At 41.6% G+C, this 17,952-nt stretch overlaps 1 protein-coding gene across 1 annotated transcript in view; it reads right to left on the bottom strand.

The window, feature by feature from the left end:
- Positions 1 to 17,952, bottom strand: part of cdh22 (cadherin 22) — a 125,767-nt gene that overhangs the window by 24,546 nt on the left and 83,269 nt on the right. Inside the window, exons 6-9 of the mRNA XM_076267344.1 lie at positions 10,078 to 10,245; positions 8,042 to 8,229; positions 7,226 to 7,482; positions 4,421 to 4,557 (exon numbers count right to left, since the gene is read on the bottom strand). Coding sequence (XP_076123459.1) covers positions 4,421 to 4,557; positions 7,226 to 7,482; positions 8,042 to 8,229; positions 10,078 to 10,245 — 750 coding nt within the window. The remainder of the gene's footprint in view (positions 1 to 4,420; positions 4,558 to 7,225; positions 7,483 to 8,041; positions 8,230 to 10,077; positions 10,246 to 17,952) is intronic.

Here is a 17,952-nt window from a genome sequence, read left to right as displayed (position 1 = left end):
CTTTGAGACAATAGCACGGACAGTACGTACAGTACTGTACACTTCAATACACCGAGAGCATCTGCTGGAGACTCATATTCTATTCACAGGGAGAATAAGAATATGTAAGATATCTAATGTTGACAATCTTTTTAATTATAGCCCACAGTGCATACTCTCTCTCTTTTTTTTTTTAAGTAACACTCTATTCTACTGTTAATCATTTGACACTTTTGTTTCTTCCACTGACTATCCAGTGAGTAGATCTATGGAGTAGGAAAAAAAACATCAGATGATGGGCAGCAAATCATTTGCTGTATAATTCAGCCAAAGGAAAAACCTACTGGCTGGTTGGCACGTCCCCGAGCAAAAAAAGTTAATTTGCTCCCAAGGAAAGTAGATCTGGGGCTAAATTTATCTTGGATGTTACTGTCCCCGATATTAAGAAAAGGGATTTAACCAGATTACAGGGATGTGGAGCATCTGCCACGTGCTCACCAGATGTTGGAGGGCCACATATCTTCATGACGTATTATGGCTGTGACAATGTATTTTATTTCATTTGAGGGGTGCCACCCTATCTGCTGTACGAGCCGGAGAGAGATGCCGATAAACTGATAAACAAGGGGAAGATTGTGTGCAAAGGTGCAGGAGGGACCAGGAAGACACATGCGGCAGCCAAACAGTGCGGAGTCTGAAGCCCCAGGGGGTTATGCAATCAGGTTGGCGTGGAGCCGCTATGAAGTCTCCCAGTCAGATTCCCCGTGATTCGCCTTCATATCGCTTAACACATTCACACTGGAGTCGCTGGCCCCTCCACAAACACACACACACACACACACACACACACACACACACACACACAGATAAACACACACACAGACAAACACACACAAAAACAAACGCACACACTCACACGCACACAAACACAAACACACAAGTAACAAATTAATCAACAGATCTGAAAGGCTTTGGCTTACAAAATCACAATACATAGGGTAGTGCATTTACAGTCTCTGGACACACACACACACACACACACACACACACACACACACACACACACACACACACAAACAAACAAACAAACAAACAAACACACACACACACACACACACACACACACACACACACACACACACACACACACACACACACACACACACACACACACACACACGTGTGAATTAATGCATGTGAGTGAGAAGTGCTTGTAGAAATGTCAAGTTCAAAGTCAAGTCATAATAGCACACAAGGAGATAAAGAACTGCATAATGATTACCTTGGCATTCCTACCTAGGCATTATATTGTATTAATCAGGTATTTCATTCAAGGCATTTTACAATGCGGCAACGGCAAGTCTTTGTGCAGTCTTTGTGCACCCCGGGACCTCAAGCAGCGGTTTTGATGTGCAAGTGGCACAGTCTCATTGTCACAGATACACCTCCAGCACCGTCTGTATACTGATTGCATGCACTGCAACACAGCAGCTTATATGCAGATCAGTGAATCCACTGCCTTTCAATGCATAACGTGGCTACAGGGCCAATCAGACCACTGGCAAGAGGAGTCTCACTAAACTTCAGTAATGCATTGCTGTTGTCTGTCGGTACAGTCTTGCCTCTGGAAAGACACTATCTTACCTAATGTTGTTACATCTAACAATACATTCACAACTTTTTGGCTAAGTTCTGTTTGTTTGTTTTACTGTAACTCCAGGTAGTTGAATACCATTGCACAAAGACTGCATAACAGCACTTTGTGCTCATGGAATACTGCAGAACATCAAATTGCACCTGGGAAACAATGTTTCAGGAGAGTGCTCTCCAGGTGTGTATTTCAATGAAGTGAATAAAATAAGCCACTCTGTTAGATTATGGTAACACCTAGGTGGTTAAGAAGCTTTATCAAATGCAGGCCAGTCATGTTGATGCCATTCTTAAACTGTCAGACTTAATGTGTAAGTTGTCTTCAAGAGAATATGACATTACTTTATTAGTCCCACACATACAGACTTGGACGAATGCCTGAAAACAAAGTATTTTTTTGTTATCATTTCATTGCTCACTTTAACAGCTGCCCTGAAAAAAACTGTTGTTAATTAAATTTTTGACATCCCCACCCAAAACGGAACAGCCAATAACTTTTCATTAAAGATTACATTTTAATTCCTCTCTCAAACCATAATGGTTTAACAAGTTCATTTGAAACCCTGAGTAATTTGGCCTGACTTGTTTACCAAACGTCCATCCACTGACACAGATAAAGACTTCCTCTTTTCCACCATTCTTCCCCCCCTTAAGAACAGACAGAGCCCAACCCCCCATCTTTACCAGTCTGCTAAAACAGACTCCAGCATGATATCGCATTCACTATCAGAGGACTCTGAAATTATATGTCACTCTGGCCCAGCCGATAGGATTCCAGTGTGTCTGAACAGGCTGTCAGTTAGCACTCAGAGCTCTGCCTCTGACAGACTTCCTCCAGTCATTCTCCAGTCGGCAAAGAGCAGTCTGGGATTGCACAGAAATTCTTTTAACCAACACTATGTTACATTTATGAAGAGAGAGTGTGAGAGAGATAGAGAGAAAGAGAGAGAGCAAGAGAGAGGAAGAGGAAGACATGGTGGAGGGGAATATAGTCGGAAATGTGTGGTGGTGGTGGTGGTGGTGGCATGTTTGTGTGTGTGTGTGTGTGTGTGTGTGTGTGTGTGTGTGTTTGTGTGTGTGTGTGTGTGTGTGTGTGTGTGTGTGTGTATGTGCTTGTGTGCATGTGTGTGTGTGTGTGTGTGTGTGTGTGTGTGTGTGTGTGTGTGTGTGTGTGTGTGTGTGTGTGTCTGTGTGCGTGTGTGTGTTTCTTAAGCTGCCTATTTGCCACAGCACATTAAAGCAGAAAGTGCCTGAGGCACTGTGGTCGGTGTGCAGTTCCTATCCCACATCGAGGAAAGCACAGCAGCAGCAGTCAGTATAGCGCATTCATTGGATGAAACTGTCAAACACACAACTTGAATAGTGGCTGCCTTGTGCATTTACTGTTGGTGGAGATATGAATATGTTCTCATTTCTCTGGCTGGTGATGCTATGATAAACATTAGTGATACTCCAATGATGACAGACTGCTCAAAGCTCAGCGCAACATTAAGATAGATGATACCTAATGATCCTCAACTCATGTCATTTGATTGTGATATCTGAAATTTATGATATCTGATATGTTATCTGACACTGATTTGGCGTTTTGTCTTCTAAAAATGTTTCACGTGTTTCGCATGCCAGTTTTTTCCTGTTTACCTTTTTAAATTCTAGTCTTCTGCATGGACCTGGGTTTGGAAGTAGGTAGCAACCAATCAGCTATTTTAAAAATAAATAATAGAACATGGTGTTTGAATTTAAAAGGCAGAGCACCGAACTACCGGTGATGATTAAAACCTTCACTTTCTGTCTTTTTCTTCTGTCACCTCGATCCACCCCAGAACCTCACTGGCTAGATAAAACATACATGGGTAAAGAAGCCAAGGATGATAACCAATATTTTGAGGGAATTTTGATGAAGTAAACCATTGCCTGTGGTGGGTGGTAACTCTTTTTTCTCCCTGTCTGTCCGCAAGACAGCGTTATCTGTCGTGAGCAGCCTGCTGTTTAGCCCTGATACGGGGACAATTACTGTCTCTCTCACATTCTTAAAATGGTCAATTAACATTAAAATGTGACTCGAACACAATGCGCCACACAAAAGGGGATAACACAAAAACAAACAATTAGTCTCCAAAATCACAGCTGTTCCACTACTGCACCACAAGTGACCAAGACTCCACTTCAAATTCAACTTTCAAGTAAAAGTTTGCAGCACATCATGAAGCCACACCTCACAATAGCTGTTGCATTGATTTGGTCGATCCCATTCAGGTGTCAGGTTTTCCAAGTAGTTGGCCAAGTAGAGGCGACTGTAATGATTTCTGCTTTCTTTTTCATTTGCTGTGTTATTTCTCTCTCTATTCCAAAGTCACTGTTTTATCTCGGAGTCTGCACACAGACTGCTGGTGCATGTTTTGGCAAGTACACTGTGCTGTATCTGTCTTCTGTTGTCTTCTGGAGAAAAAATTCCCAGTGCATATTTTACTGTCAACAGCAGAAACCACTTTAAATCCAGACATGCAGCCTTCTGCTGTCCTACATATGAACCTGGCCACAATAAATGCCTCAATTCAGGACACTGCACTGTTGAGACAATATCAGCGCATTGCAGCTCCTCAAACATGTACCCACCTTAAACGGCACAGTTTCAAACCACTGTGCAAACACCCTTCACAGAAAAGGAGCCTGTTGCTAAGAAAAGGTAGGTATGCTTTGTGCAGCCAGCTGAAGTGATTTGAAGGCTTCAGGCGAGCACAGATCTGTCAAACGCTTTCTTCCTCAGCATTTAGAGACAGTCGGCAAATACCTGCTTCCACCGCTGTCACAGTGATGTTGTGCCAGCCCGCCGTCTCTCTGTCCAGAATCTTCCCCAGGGTGATGGCACCTGTCACCGGATCAATGTTGAAGATGTGCTCCTGGTCAGTGCTCCGGTCTATGGAATACCTGCAAGAAAATAGGCCAGTGTGTGTTATTGTGCCACGCAAAAGAATGTCCAATTGTGCTCTTTTGAAGGAGGAATTAGCATTTATTTGAGTGTGTGTGTGTGTGTGTGTGTGTGTGTGTGTGTGTGTGTGTGTGTGTGTGTGTGTGTGTGTGTGTGTGTGTGTGCGTGTGTATAACAGACAGAAAAAAACCTCTGATGAAGATGAAAACGAGTTTGAAAATAATTATGCATTTAGCCGATATCGAAAACATGTCACAATGTGTGCCTGAGAGGAGAGAGCTATGTGGCTGGCCACGACTGCCTGAGCAGCACAGATTAATAATGTATGCTGCACTCTCATGAAATACACTTTCACTTTCCTTATGGTACATAAGCACCTCTCCGAAGGTTACAGTCAACAAAATTCAAGTGAATAGTTTACTTTTGCTTTTTCTTACCGAACAACCACCACCACCCAACAGCCTCCACTCCCACACACAGACACACACACACACACACACTCACATGCACTCTACCTCATTTCAATTGCAATGCCCAGAGGGTTGTGAAAGCTGCCTTCACGGTTTCAGATGCGTCTAAAGTGATTGGAATACAAAAATTACTGGAGAGATTAATCGGTTTTTATTTTACCCTGGGTTATGGGGGTTCAGCTTGGGGTTTTGTGTAAAAGGCCATGTCTTATTGCCCAGAGGGTAGAGAGTGAGCCCATAATAGCTTGGATGCACAGTCTCCCTAGTTCAAAGACGAGACTCTTTTCATCTTTACTGAAGAACTTTCTTTTGTATTTTTTTAAGAAAAAAAAGTCATCCAGGTGAGCAAAACCATTCAGTGAAGTTATCGATCTCAATTGTTATCGATCTCAATTGTCTCGCAATTGTATCTTATTGCATCTCACTGCAGTAGATGGAATCTCCCTGCACATTTGTCAGAATGCATGTAGCCACCACTGCCTGGTATGACAACTGTAATATTGAATACATATTTGAGGAGCCACTGCACTTCAGACTGCAGCAGTCACAGTCACATTTAATGGTGCATTAACAATGTTTATACATTTTAATGATTCGTATCAACTGGAATATGTCTGCTTATTAGCCATTAATGAATTAACTCTGAATCCCTCTTCACATGCCGACACACATTGTGCCAAAGCAATGTATTTGTGGCAGAGTGCACAAATAAGAGAAAGAGAATATTCCAATAAGCCTCAAAGCATTTATGAGGTATTCCATTATAGAGATGGCACAAAGCGCAGCTCATAAAAAAACGCTCACCCGCAAAAACTCATGAATCTGTGTTATTTCGGGGCTTTATGAAGAAAGAAATTGCTTGATGGTGCGTGAAAAAAAAAATCCCCACAGTGGGCCAGGCCCCCTCTATTTTCACACTCTCGCCTACCAAACGAGCACAACAAAACATAAACAAATATTTTCTGTCCAAAATAGGGTGGCCCCTTTCCAGCTGCCATGTTCATTCCTCAGGGCTTGCTGCCCTTGGTGCCAAGCCTAGAATGAGCAGAAGCTGGATCTGGGTGGCATTAGCGTTGGGGGGGCGGGGGGGGCACGAGGGTGAATGAGGTGTGTGTGTGGGTGGGTTTTGGGGGGAGAACGATGAGGCCCTGGGCACAGACCCGCTTGGTTAGCTCAGTCCAATAGAGATGATTAAAGTGGTACCGATGGGCATGGGCACGGTGCCAGGCCCGTGTGCCAGCCCAGCATGCCTGCCAGCCAGCCAGCCAGCCAGCCAGTCGCTGCTGCGCAGTACTTTATTACACCTGGAGCACTCTCGGTTCAGCCTCATGCATTTTTAATAGAGGTAATTTGCACAGGCTGTGTGCAGCCCGACTTTGCCTGCCTTTATAGCCCCTTCATAAGGCTTCTGAGAAGTCACACGCGTCAGGTAGACAAAAGACATTCCTTTAAAGTCAAATACAGCACAAAAAGATATGTATGAAGAACAGCCTCTTTAGATGTTTATCCACCGTGGAGAGAGCAACAGTTGGAAAATCAATCTCTTTTCCTCAAAATATGAATTAAAAAAGAAAGTGAAAAGGTAATGATTATATGCTTGTTAGATGGCTGTTAGATGTTAGATTACACGGTAATTACTTTTATTTTTGAAGTATAATAGCAGTGAGGAATTTGCACGTATTATGCTCTCTGGCAGAGCTGAGATGGACTGTGCAGAGAGTTACTGTGTTTACGGAGTGAGAAATGGCAGGTGGGTAATTGTGTGCTACTAGGGCTATAAGACATGTCCACATTCCACAACTCCAACCTGGTTCCTGCTCAGTTACTTTGGATATTTTCCTATAATGGGACAAACACAATATGAAGAAACACAACGCACACACACACACACACACACACACACACACACACACACACACCACACAGGCACTCCCTTTTCACCGAACAGCTATTACCTTCCCATCCAGGGAGCTGTGGAGACAGTGGTTACTCCTGTCTCCTGCTGTAGTGATTTTCCCATTTCAATGCCTGTCAGAAGGGAGTTTGCAGTGCTTTGCAAAGTTCCCACTCTCTCATTAATTAGAGGAAAACGATTAAATCTTGCTAACAATGGCTATGGGCATTTTCAATGCCACTCAGAACCCCTCAACCGCCACCACCACCACACCCCCAACCCGTAAGCTGGCGATGGGCATACCTGACTGGAACATCCTCTCTGTCTGGGTCCCTGGCTGAGACGGTGCCCACCAGCGCACCCAGCCTGGCGTCCTCCTGCACCTCCATGATGGCACCCAGGGGCGGGAAGAACACGGGCGGCTCGTCCACGTCCGAGACGCTAACATTCACAATGGTCTTGTCCCGGAAGGTCCCCAGGTCCACAAAGCGCTCGTCCACATGCTTGTTCATAGCCTCCACGACCACAGTGTGGAATTGCTTGGTCTCAAAGTCCAGCGGCTAAGAACAGAGTTGCCCACATTACTCCAATGATGAAACATTAACAAGGAAGTTGATTATTCAATGTATGCATGTGTCTATAGATATACTCAAATGCATACATGTTATACAGAATATCATGTTAAACAATGCTCCAGCACACATATCATATATTATTGAACCTAAAATGGCTTTATTAAATGTGCCCATTGTAAAGTTTTGGGCAGTTCAAGTCAAGTCAAGTCAAGTCAAGTCAGATTTATTTTTAAAGCGCATTTAACATGCACATAGTGCAACCCAAAGCGCTCCACAAACAAGACACATAACAACAAGACAAAAGATGCCGGATGGAGCGGCGTAGTCGCCAGCGTACCCATGACATCAAGACATGACAAATACATTTAAAAAATAACAAATACAAAAAATGCCGGACGGAGCGGCGTAGTCGCCAGCGTACCCGTGACACCAAGACATACAAGACAGACAACAAAACAAATAAACAAATAAAAAAAGAAAATATATTTGAAAAGGGGGAAAAGTGATGTTAAAATTAGTCCAAAGTCGAACAAAATCACCACACCTTTTTGATTGAGATGACCGCCTCCTGCGTTTCTCCGTCCATGGTGATTTTGAACAGCTCTCCGTCCTCCCCCTCAGTGATCAGGTAGCTCATGTCCGTGTTGTCCCCCATGTCTGCATCGGTGGCGATCACACGCCCGATCGGGGTACCCACTGCAGCCCCCTCCGAAACACCAAACTGGTACAGCTCTGATGAGGGGGGAAGGGCACCAGATTCAGAGCTCCCATTTTCAAACTAAACAACAGACATTTAACAACATTTGACTGCACTTTAGATTCTGAATGAAAGCCATACAGCAGCTATTTGCGCATACTCAACAACATCACAAACATTTATGAAAGCAGGCAAATGGTACGCTGCCTTATCGACGGATGCAGGACATATTGAGTGCACTTTGAGGGTTCACTTCAAGTGGAGGCAAAACAGTTGTGCAATTAGGTAAATACGCTGGCATTGCAGCATTCTCTGAGAGCAGCTAACATGCTGTTGATAATTGAGAGAATGAGGAGCACTACGTGGCTCATGGATAGCACTAAGTGTGTGCAGCCGTTATGCCGGAAGAATCCTCTCCACAGAAAATGCAAAGCAAAGACAAACATAAACACACTCCTGCTCCTGCCACATGCTGCAGTAAATCATAAGGTTGTTTGTTATCCGGACAGATAATCAGTACTACGGCATTCACAGCACAGTGCACTTGTAAATGAACCAGATAAAAAAGGTGCTGCATAAACATGCATGGCATCTACATATCTCACACAAGGATGGTGTTTTTATTTCTCTGAGAAGTTGGAAAGTATACAAACAGTACATGTCAAACTAATTCAATAGAAACTGAATGAGATCTGCCTCACAAAGGCAAAAAGCAAGTAGAATTAAGTAGGCTAAATGATATCACTGTACTGTAGGCCACATAACGTAGTAGAAGGAGCGTAAAGAGAGAGCCCGAGAGAGGCAAGGAGACAGAGAGGAGGAGAAGAAAAGAGACTTTGGGGAGTATATAAGCCTGATGTCGGCACGCACTTTGCAGTAATCGAAGTAATGCTGCCTCCCTCACATGAGAGAACACACACACACACACACACACACACACACACACACACACACACACACACACAAACACACACACACACAGAGAGCTCATGAGTATATCATCTGTGCCTTCTCTGCCATCTTCTTCCTCTTTGTTTTGTGAGACCGGTGCCGGGAATAAGCACAAGCCTCCCCCTGGTCTGCCTTCCAGACATAAATGTATTAAACGTATCACCCACTAGGCTCGCTCTGATACGGTAGCAATGATACAAAGTGCTTTTCATTTGTTTGAAGCTGTGCGCTCATTGAAAAGAGGCTACTTTGGAAGTTGCCTCAATGGAACTGCTCCTGCAGATTATTTGCAGGCGAGGCACACTTTTTTGTCACTGTGGTACTCACAACACAGATGGGCTCAGTAAAACAGGCCTTCAGAACTAACTGGGAAAGATGCAGCCCTTTATTAGTCATGCGGCATGTGTGTGCATGTGAAAATGTGTGTGTTCTTCACAGAACATGGGCTAAATCCCAGGTAGGTATTGCCATAAGGGGCGGGCCTTTATTGGCTGTGCATGTTTGCATCCTTAATTGAACCACTCCTGCAAGCAGACTGCACAGGCCATGTTCTGTTGCGGGTCAGTGTAAGAATTTGCATAAGCTAGCATCTGCAAAGTAATCACCTGGAGGTGTGCTTTTGCCAATCTCTGCCTGATTTACATAACTGAGTGAATCTTAATGGACTAACACTGAATGTATTTTTCCTCCCTCTGCATAATAAACATTCAGCATTTTAATTATTATTTACTTTGCTGGTCATCAATCAGCGTCCCCTTCAAGCCGTTACTTTCATCTTCTGCGTCCTCCACACTCAGAGTCCAAAGTGTGCAGATGACTTTGTGGCTCTCTCACTAACTCTCTCTCTCTCTCTCTCTCTCTCTCTCTCTCTCTCCCCAGAAGTTGAATTCTGATAGATAGTTTCACATATGCAGTGTCTAAAGTGCACTCACTCTGTGGAAAGCTTGGAGCGTTGTCATTAACATCTGTGATCACTATGGTCACTGTGGTAGAGCCGGAGAGACCGCCCATTTGGCCTGCCATGTCTGTTGCCTTGACAACCAGCTCGTAGCGATCCTGCGTCTCGCGGTCTAGATCTGCCACTGCTGTCCGAATCACTCCTGAGGAAGAAAGGCAGAGAAAGAGAGGGAGGGGGTAAAAATGAAATGAAATAAAAGGTCACATTTCTCGCTCGGACAACGAGCAACAGTGGAGATACACTTTTTTGGTTGCTATTACAAAAAGCAATTAAACAGATTACAGGGCACAAGAGTGACAGTGTCCCTTTCAATGTCTTTTGAGTTTTGTCTGTTGTGTGATAAAGCCGATTGTGCCAGATACTGGGCTACACCGCCAAATAAATCTCACTGTCTCGGTACTGTAATTCCTACCGCATACAGACAGTCGTGGACTGCATGAGAACAACCCTACAATGTATTTGTGGCATGGATTCAAAAGCAAAGCTCATTTATACCGCAACTTCCTGCTGTTTGCCGGATGGCTTGTTCTCAAGCTTGCTCAAACTGAATGCCCTGTTCTACAAACAGAAAAATAATGTTGATTTTAGCATTGGTGGACGCTGACAATACTAGAGTTCAATTTCTTTGTTGTAGCGATATCCGGATCACAATGACCAATGTCACAGGGACACTCCTGGAAATGGGATTTTTGGGGACTTTGTGGAATAAAGGAAACTAATTTACATGGGACACTGGACCCTATGACTCTGAAGTGGAGGGAACTGATCAAGTCAACAAGATTGGACAGATGTTGAATATTATTGCGTTTCTGGATTTCTGGGCACACTCCAATCTTCGCCATAATGAAGTGTAACAATCCCCGTGCAAGTCTGTACAAATAAAATACTCTGAAAATGTGGCACCAAACTGCACAGTGTTTCCCAGAGAAAAGGAGACCACAGCGGTCATAAAGAAGTGAAGCCTCACAGAGAGCAGCTCTTCAAAGCCCCTGTGGGAACTGAGGATCTAACTTCATTGTAGGCCTACCCAGCATGCTGGCTCTTCTCTCCTGCTGCCTCACTCTGTCACCCGCACAACACTTGGTTGGTATTGTTGGTACACTGTTGGTATTGTTGTTATTATGATTATTTATGGATTTCAATATCTGCGCTGATGTGTAGGAAGATAAGTCTGATCTGTCAAAACAGGATCATATCCTTAAAAATCACATCAGTCGACGTGTGTGTGGACACATATGACTAAAATGTTACCAATGCACTGTCTGCTGGTAAACTACTGTATGTCTATAAACCTATTTTATGGTCGAAGCACATATCTGGATGTAAATTGGATGTAAAACTCGTTAGTATTGTAATTAACTGTGGTATCTTTGTTGTCCTCTTTGATGATTTTTGCCCAGTTATGTTAGAGTTCTATTTTGGCAAAAAAGGAAAGATGATGTCTTCAGAAAAGAATGGCTCCTATGTTTGGTTATTTACACAAAGTAACTGCCAAGGGCCTAGCTCTTTACTGGCTCAAGCATTTAGAATGTCAAAACATTTGGATTAACAGCCTAGTCTACACCAGGCGCACAACTGAAGTGTTCCGTTTGTGGAGGGGAGGCTTAAACAATTAGTTTCCACTATAAACAATGGAACTGGCTATACACCCGACACAAGAACAGTGCACACATTTGAAAGCATTAGACCAGTCTTTTGAAACAATTTTTTCGCTTCACGGACGCTTCAGTTGCACGCCTGGTGAAGCCTGCCTGTAAGTACTCTCTAACGGTCTAGAATCTTTTCTCCCTGCCTGCCTGCCTACACAACTCATACCCCACAAAACAACTAACACAGTTACCCACAACATGTATCCTTTCTTTGAGCTGCTGAAAGTGAGTTCAGCATATATTACTGTAATGGGTAGTTAAAGACTAGGTAGTCTAGAGAAAAGGACATTATAGTGTTCATTGAAATAGTATGTGCTTCTGTGTTTGTGGTTGTACACACCTACCTTCTATCATCGCAGAGATATGAAATGAAAACAGATATTTTAGATGTAAATAGATATGGTATAAAAAATACCCTAGGGACATCAGGATTCTATTAAAAAAGTGACAGCAAGAGTTTGCTTTGCAGACTGCAGACTACTACAAGACACTAATGTCTGTGCACAGATTTATGTCACATAACCTAGTGATACATACTACAGGAAATACAACTCCAAATCAGAAAAAGTTGGGACGTTGTGTAAAATGCAAATAAAAACAGAATGTGAAAATCTACAAATCTCGAAAACCCATATTTAGCTGCAAAAAAGGACATCGATAATAAAATGTTGAAAATTATCAATTTGACTATTTCATGGAAAATGTATGTTAATTTTGAATTTGATGCCAGCAACTTGTTTCAAAAAAAGTTGGGACAGCGGTATATTTATTTACCACTGTGTGGCTTCACCTCTTCATTTAAAAAAAATGTTTAGGAACTGAGGAGACCAGTTGCTAGAGTTTTGAGAATGAAATGTTGTCCCATTTCTGTTCGATATAGGATCTCAGTTGCTCAACAATATTCTTAATCATGTTTGTCATTCCATGCACCTAATTTGACAGGTCTGGACTGCAGACAGGCCATCTTAGCACCTGGACTCTTCCTCTATAGAGAAATACTGTTTAAACATGTGCAGAATTTGTTTTGCCATTGTTGTCCTGAAATATTCTATGGGCTCTATTTTATTGGTCTAAAACGGAAGTGTCTTTGCGCAAAACGCAAGTCACTTTGTGGGCGGATCTTAGGGGCTGTTGCTATTTTACCGGCGGGATAATTGACTCTTGCGCCCGACGCAAATCTAAAATGGGGTGGTCTGAAGTAGCTACATTAATCATGGGTGTGGTTTGGGCTTAACGTGCAATAAACCAATCAAAGCGTCATCTCACATTTCCTTTAACAACAGGCACGCTTGTTCCATAGCTGATTGCTATTATGGTGGCGTATTTGCCAGGCGCAGCCAGGAGCATTCATAGCGCTATAATCACTGTTCAGTTGGGAACAGTTAGCTATTGATTTTTTCTCAAGACATACTTTCCGATGTTTTGGGATCAATCTCACTGAATCACGAGGCTATGAATGCATGGTGATATTTTTGCAATGTACAATGTAATCTAACATTACCTCTCTATAGACAATGCATATCTTCTGTCAGTTAATCTCTTCTCTCCCGTGCTGCTGCTGGGGCATTTGGGTTAAATGGCATCGGCATGCAGTTCAACATCACGTCTCCTTAAGTCCTCTAATAATTTATGTCATCAACACATCCGTGATTCGTGAAAATGTGTACACTAGATTTATGCCTATTTTTTCACATCTTAATGGACACCACACTGATTTCCCTCGTGTGGTAATATTTTTCTTTGTAATTATGTATGGTTTGCAGAAATGGGAACTACGTTGTATAGATGAGAGGAGCGAAGTGTGCGTTGCCCAGCACAGGCAGCCAAGCAAGGGCTCCTTACCATCAGGCAACTCAACAACGAGAAACAGTTTCCAAGTTGACCTAACTTTCCAACTCTGCAGTATTTACAATATTTTCTGTAAAGTAGAGTTTGTAAACACGTTATCATCAACTTAATGCACACACAACATTTGTTTGAGCAGGAGAGAGAATAACAATGAATGGATGCAGCAACTACAGAAATTGTAGCCATACTTGCTGCTTTCTTGTACTATCTATGGTTGCTGGTTAACAGCACATAATAAGCTGATTTAAGCTAATTCACTAACTCAAAACTTCAAGGCCATCATGGATATAAAATGTTTTTTGAAAACAATGAAAGGATGGAGGGAATATAGCAAAGCTTGGAGTTATTTTAGATGGGCTACAACAAGGTAGGCAAAAATGTGGTGCTTAAAACCTTAGCGCAGCTGGAATAATGCTTAGGATGATGTTAAAGTTCACACAATGTTTAAAGCCATACACAACGGTAAATTGGAACAAAACTAAAGGTAACTTTAGCCTTTATAGGGCTGTATAAAGTTGTATAGGTCGTAATTAGGCGTTGTTGTTGTAAAGATATTGCATGTAGATGTTGTACTATATAGGCTACTAAATTTTTGGGTGACCAATGCACGAACAAAGCCGGGAAATGGACAAATATTATCAAGGCTTTGAATGTTTCCGTCTGTGCACGGGGGTGTCTGTAGATTGGTGTGCAACGCATTCATTCATATTTTAAGGGCCATGTATGCGCCCTTAAAATAGCATCTGAATTTGCGCCACAGACTTTAGACCAGGGAGTTCCTGGTCAGTGGCGGAATTGTTTTCTGAAACGGCAAAATATCAACAGGGAACGTTTGCGCCGGAATACGCCCCGTCTTTTCGCTGAACCGCCCCGGTGGACACAATCAAATTCCCTAATTTACAGGCATGTACCTGTGGAGGGAAAATTCCAATATGCACTGACTGCAAAATAGGAAAGACAAAAGCGCGAATATACAAAGTCAATTCCCAGGTAAAAAAGTAGTATACTTTAGTGTGTTAGAAATATGATTAAAGTACATGAAGTATAAAGCAAGTATGCTTACACGTTTTGTACTTTATGTAAAGTATGTTTAATGTGTACTTTTAGAAAGTATACTTCAAAGTAGATGTTATTAAGTTCAACTTCAGTGTACTAAAATTAAATATACTTATTGTGCAATATTCAAAGTGTTTTTGTAATGTACTTTTTAAAAGTGTACTTTGTTGTTAGTGTATTTTAAATGGTAAAGAAGTTTATTTATTTTAAGAGTATTAAATTGCTAATACTTAGAGTTGTAATATAGTGTACTTATGGAAAGTATATTTTTTGGTAGGCCTAATACATTGTTTGTATAGTTTCATAGTCATAGTATTAAGTTCAACTTCAGTGTACTAAAATTAAATATACTTATTGTGCAATATTCAAAGTGTTTTTGTAATGTAGTTTTTAAAAGTGTACTTTGTTGTTAGTGTATTTTAAATGGTAAAGAAGTTTATTTAGTTTAAGTGTATTAAATTGCTAATACTTAGAGTTGTAATATAGTGTACTTATGGAAAGTATATATTTTTGGTAGGCCTAATACATTGTTTGCATAGTTTCATAGTCATCTCACCTTTAATAAAATACTAATGTGTGTAGCTTTTAGGCCTGATATGTCAGCCGCATGGATGGCAATGTGCAATAACCTAGCCTAGAGACATACTGATCTATCAGTTTTGGTCATCAAATAATATTTTTTCTTTTGTTGATTTTGTGTCTTAGTAAGGTAGTAGCCTATACGTTTGTGATGTAGTAGAGGTTGTGAGAGGATGAATGTGGCACTTTGTTACATTTATAGGCAACACAGTTAAATGTATAGGCAGTCCAGTTGACCAATAACATGGCTGTTTGAATTTGAAATGAGTGGGCGGATCTGTGCAGCACATTAACGTTATTTCATACAGTCTATGCTTGTAACTTTATTTGCAAGACAGATGGACTGTAGAGACCAGAAAATGCATACGTTTACGGTCCGTATAAGGTTACAGGTTTGTCCAAATTAAAGATACCATAAATTCTAGTCATGCCAGAGACGTTGGTCCTACAGAGCCAGAAGGACTCGTCATATGAGATAACAAGGACTGAAGCCAGTTGGATCTAAAGTGCCAAGTTATTCGTTATCAGGTGAGTCCCAAAGCATATTGTTAAATGATTCTGATGTAGCTTACTCTTTATGACCTTCGGTAGTCTTTGGAGAAGTTAAATTGATGGCTTAGCAGTCTTTCAAGAGTTTATTTTTATCCTTGCTAGTACAAGCTAGCAATGCCAGATCACGTTAGCTAATTTAGCTAACGTTAGTCATATACGTCGACCAGATCCCTATCAAGAAGAAAACTACATTAGCCTGCTTTGTGTTTGTGGGATTATTGACAAGCGTTGGCTAGCACTAACGTTAGACAAACTATGATGGAGGAAAGTGTGTTCTTTATTAAGCAACGTTTGCCTAAAGTTCACCAATGTTCTTTAATATTATGTGTGGTGTAGGCTAAGTTAACTCACAGAAAGGAGGATAGTGCTAGGCTAGTCACACTTCACATTCATTAGGCATGCTAATGACATTGTAGCTGTTTTTTTCTTTAATCGTGGAGACATCTTTTAAAATGAGTCTACAGGACAAATTACATGCATTTTATGAAGTAGAACGTTTTTTTTCACCATTGATATTAGAGGGGGAATTAAACCTGGTGTTCTACTAAGTTAGTGCTATGAAGCTTAGGCTATATGATTGATATTATGCCTTGGTTTATGCGATAGATTTAGTTTTTTTTTTTATTATTTGTGTTTGACAGAGCATTCAAGTTCATTTCATGGTAGTGTTTGTAATTTACCTAGTTTTAATCTGTAGCCTAACTATGTTTTTACAGGTGTTCCTGGACAGTTTTGAAACCGAGATGTCTGAACGCCTCAAATAATCAGCAGTAAAGGTAAATATTCTTCATCCAGGACCTTATCCCATTACTCTTAAAGCATAACTCAAGCCAAAATGCAACCTAGGGTCTTTTTGTTAATGTACCTGAGTCAAACTCGTTTGAAAGCATAATTAAGTCAGAAGCGCCACCATTAAGCTTGACTGTATTGTCGTTTCTGGGTCAAATGCCATTTTGAATGGGAGTCGTAGGGGCAGAACTATTTTGATACATGATGATTTTGATTCATGCATCAAAATAGTAGGCTAGTGCCCCTACGACTCCCATTTAAAATGCCATTTGACCCGAAAACGATAATACGGTTGTATTGGAAACAAAGGAATCTAAGGTAATCAAATGCAGAAAACAGGGTGGTTGCACTCATATCGGTGCCAAGGTGCACAACGCTTTAAGGAAAGACTACCTGGCCAGGTCTACCCATACCAGGATGGCAAACAGATGGTGTCAATACCTATTTGACCCATAAAAAGTAAATGTCAAATAGGTACAGATAATCTGTATTAATCTCATCATTGCCAATGGATTTCTGTGTAAAATATTGTTTATCTTGTAAAATGTTTTCCATCTTTCTGTTCACAGACAACAGAGACAAATTCTCTAATACCAAGGTCAATGCATTTGACTGCTGTCCAGCCCCGGGTTGCCACCGAAAACTTTATGCATCTTGGACTGGAAGATGGTGTGCTAGTAAGGAAGCTAGCTACCACAGCTTTTGCCACCACATCTCAGTATTGGGAGGGAAGTTCACTCACTGCACAACTCTACCAGCTGTACCTTTCCTCCTCAGCCATGATCCGTATCCACCATGGTTTTCTTTCTGGGCCAGAAGACTTTGCAAACAAATAAGCAATAAATGATCACGCATTACACATTTAGCCATGTTAGACTGTTACGTTGTTGGCTGTAGGCTGGGTGTCCAGTAAACAATTTCAAGCTTAGAGGGCAAATTCTCTCACCTAGGAGGGTAAACAACTTTTGTTTTTCATGAAATCTGCATTTTGAATTGATGGTCTACCAATGAGGCTGTAGAGTATCGCGACACAATAGTGGCAAAAAGCACTTGCGCGATGAAACATGCATTCGGGTGTATTATATTATATATTATTTCACACACGTAGATATTAAATGTGTGCGCCAAATTCTCTCTGCACGTGCGCACTCAGAGGAAACTGCTCCCCAAGCATGGAAAAAAATGCTGCGAGCGAGGAGGAATCTGACCAGCGCTCCAAACAGCCACTCGAAAAATCTATGCATGTGAAATAATATAATACGGCCAAATGCATGTTTTATCGCGTTACCACATCCAACTTGAAAAGATATGCTCAAGAGATCCATAACTTTCAGAAAAATGTTTTACTTTTGTTATGGATGAATATTATGTTTTGT

This window comes from Alosa pseudoharengus, unplaced genomic scaffold, assembly GCF_046254945.1.
Source record: "Alosa pseudoharengus isolate Yale_2024_CS ecotype anadromous, Long Island Sound unplaced genomic scaffold, YU_APseudo_1.1 YU_APseudo_1.1_scf_5, whole genome shotgun sequence".
Classification (NCBI taxonomy): domain Eukaryota; kingdom Metazoa; phylum Chordata; class Actinopteri; order Clupeiformes; family Clupeidae; genus Alosa; species Alosa pseudoharengus.
Note: the sequence above shows the minus strand (reverse complement) of the source record. Positions and strands in the feature narration are given on the sequence as shown.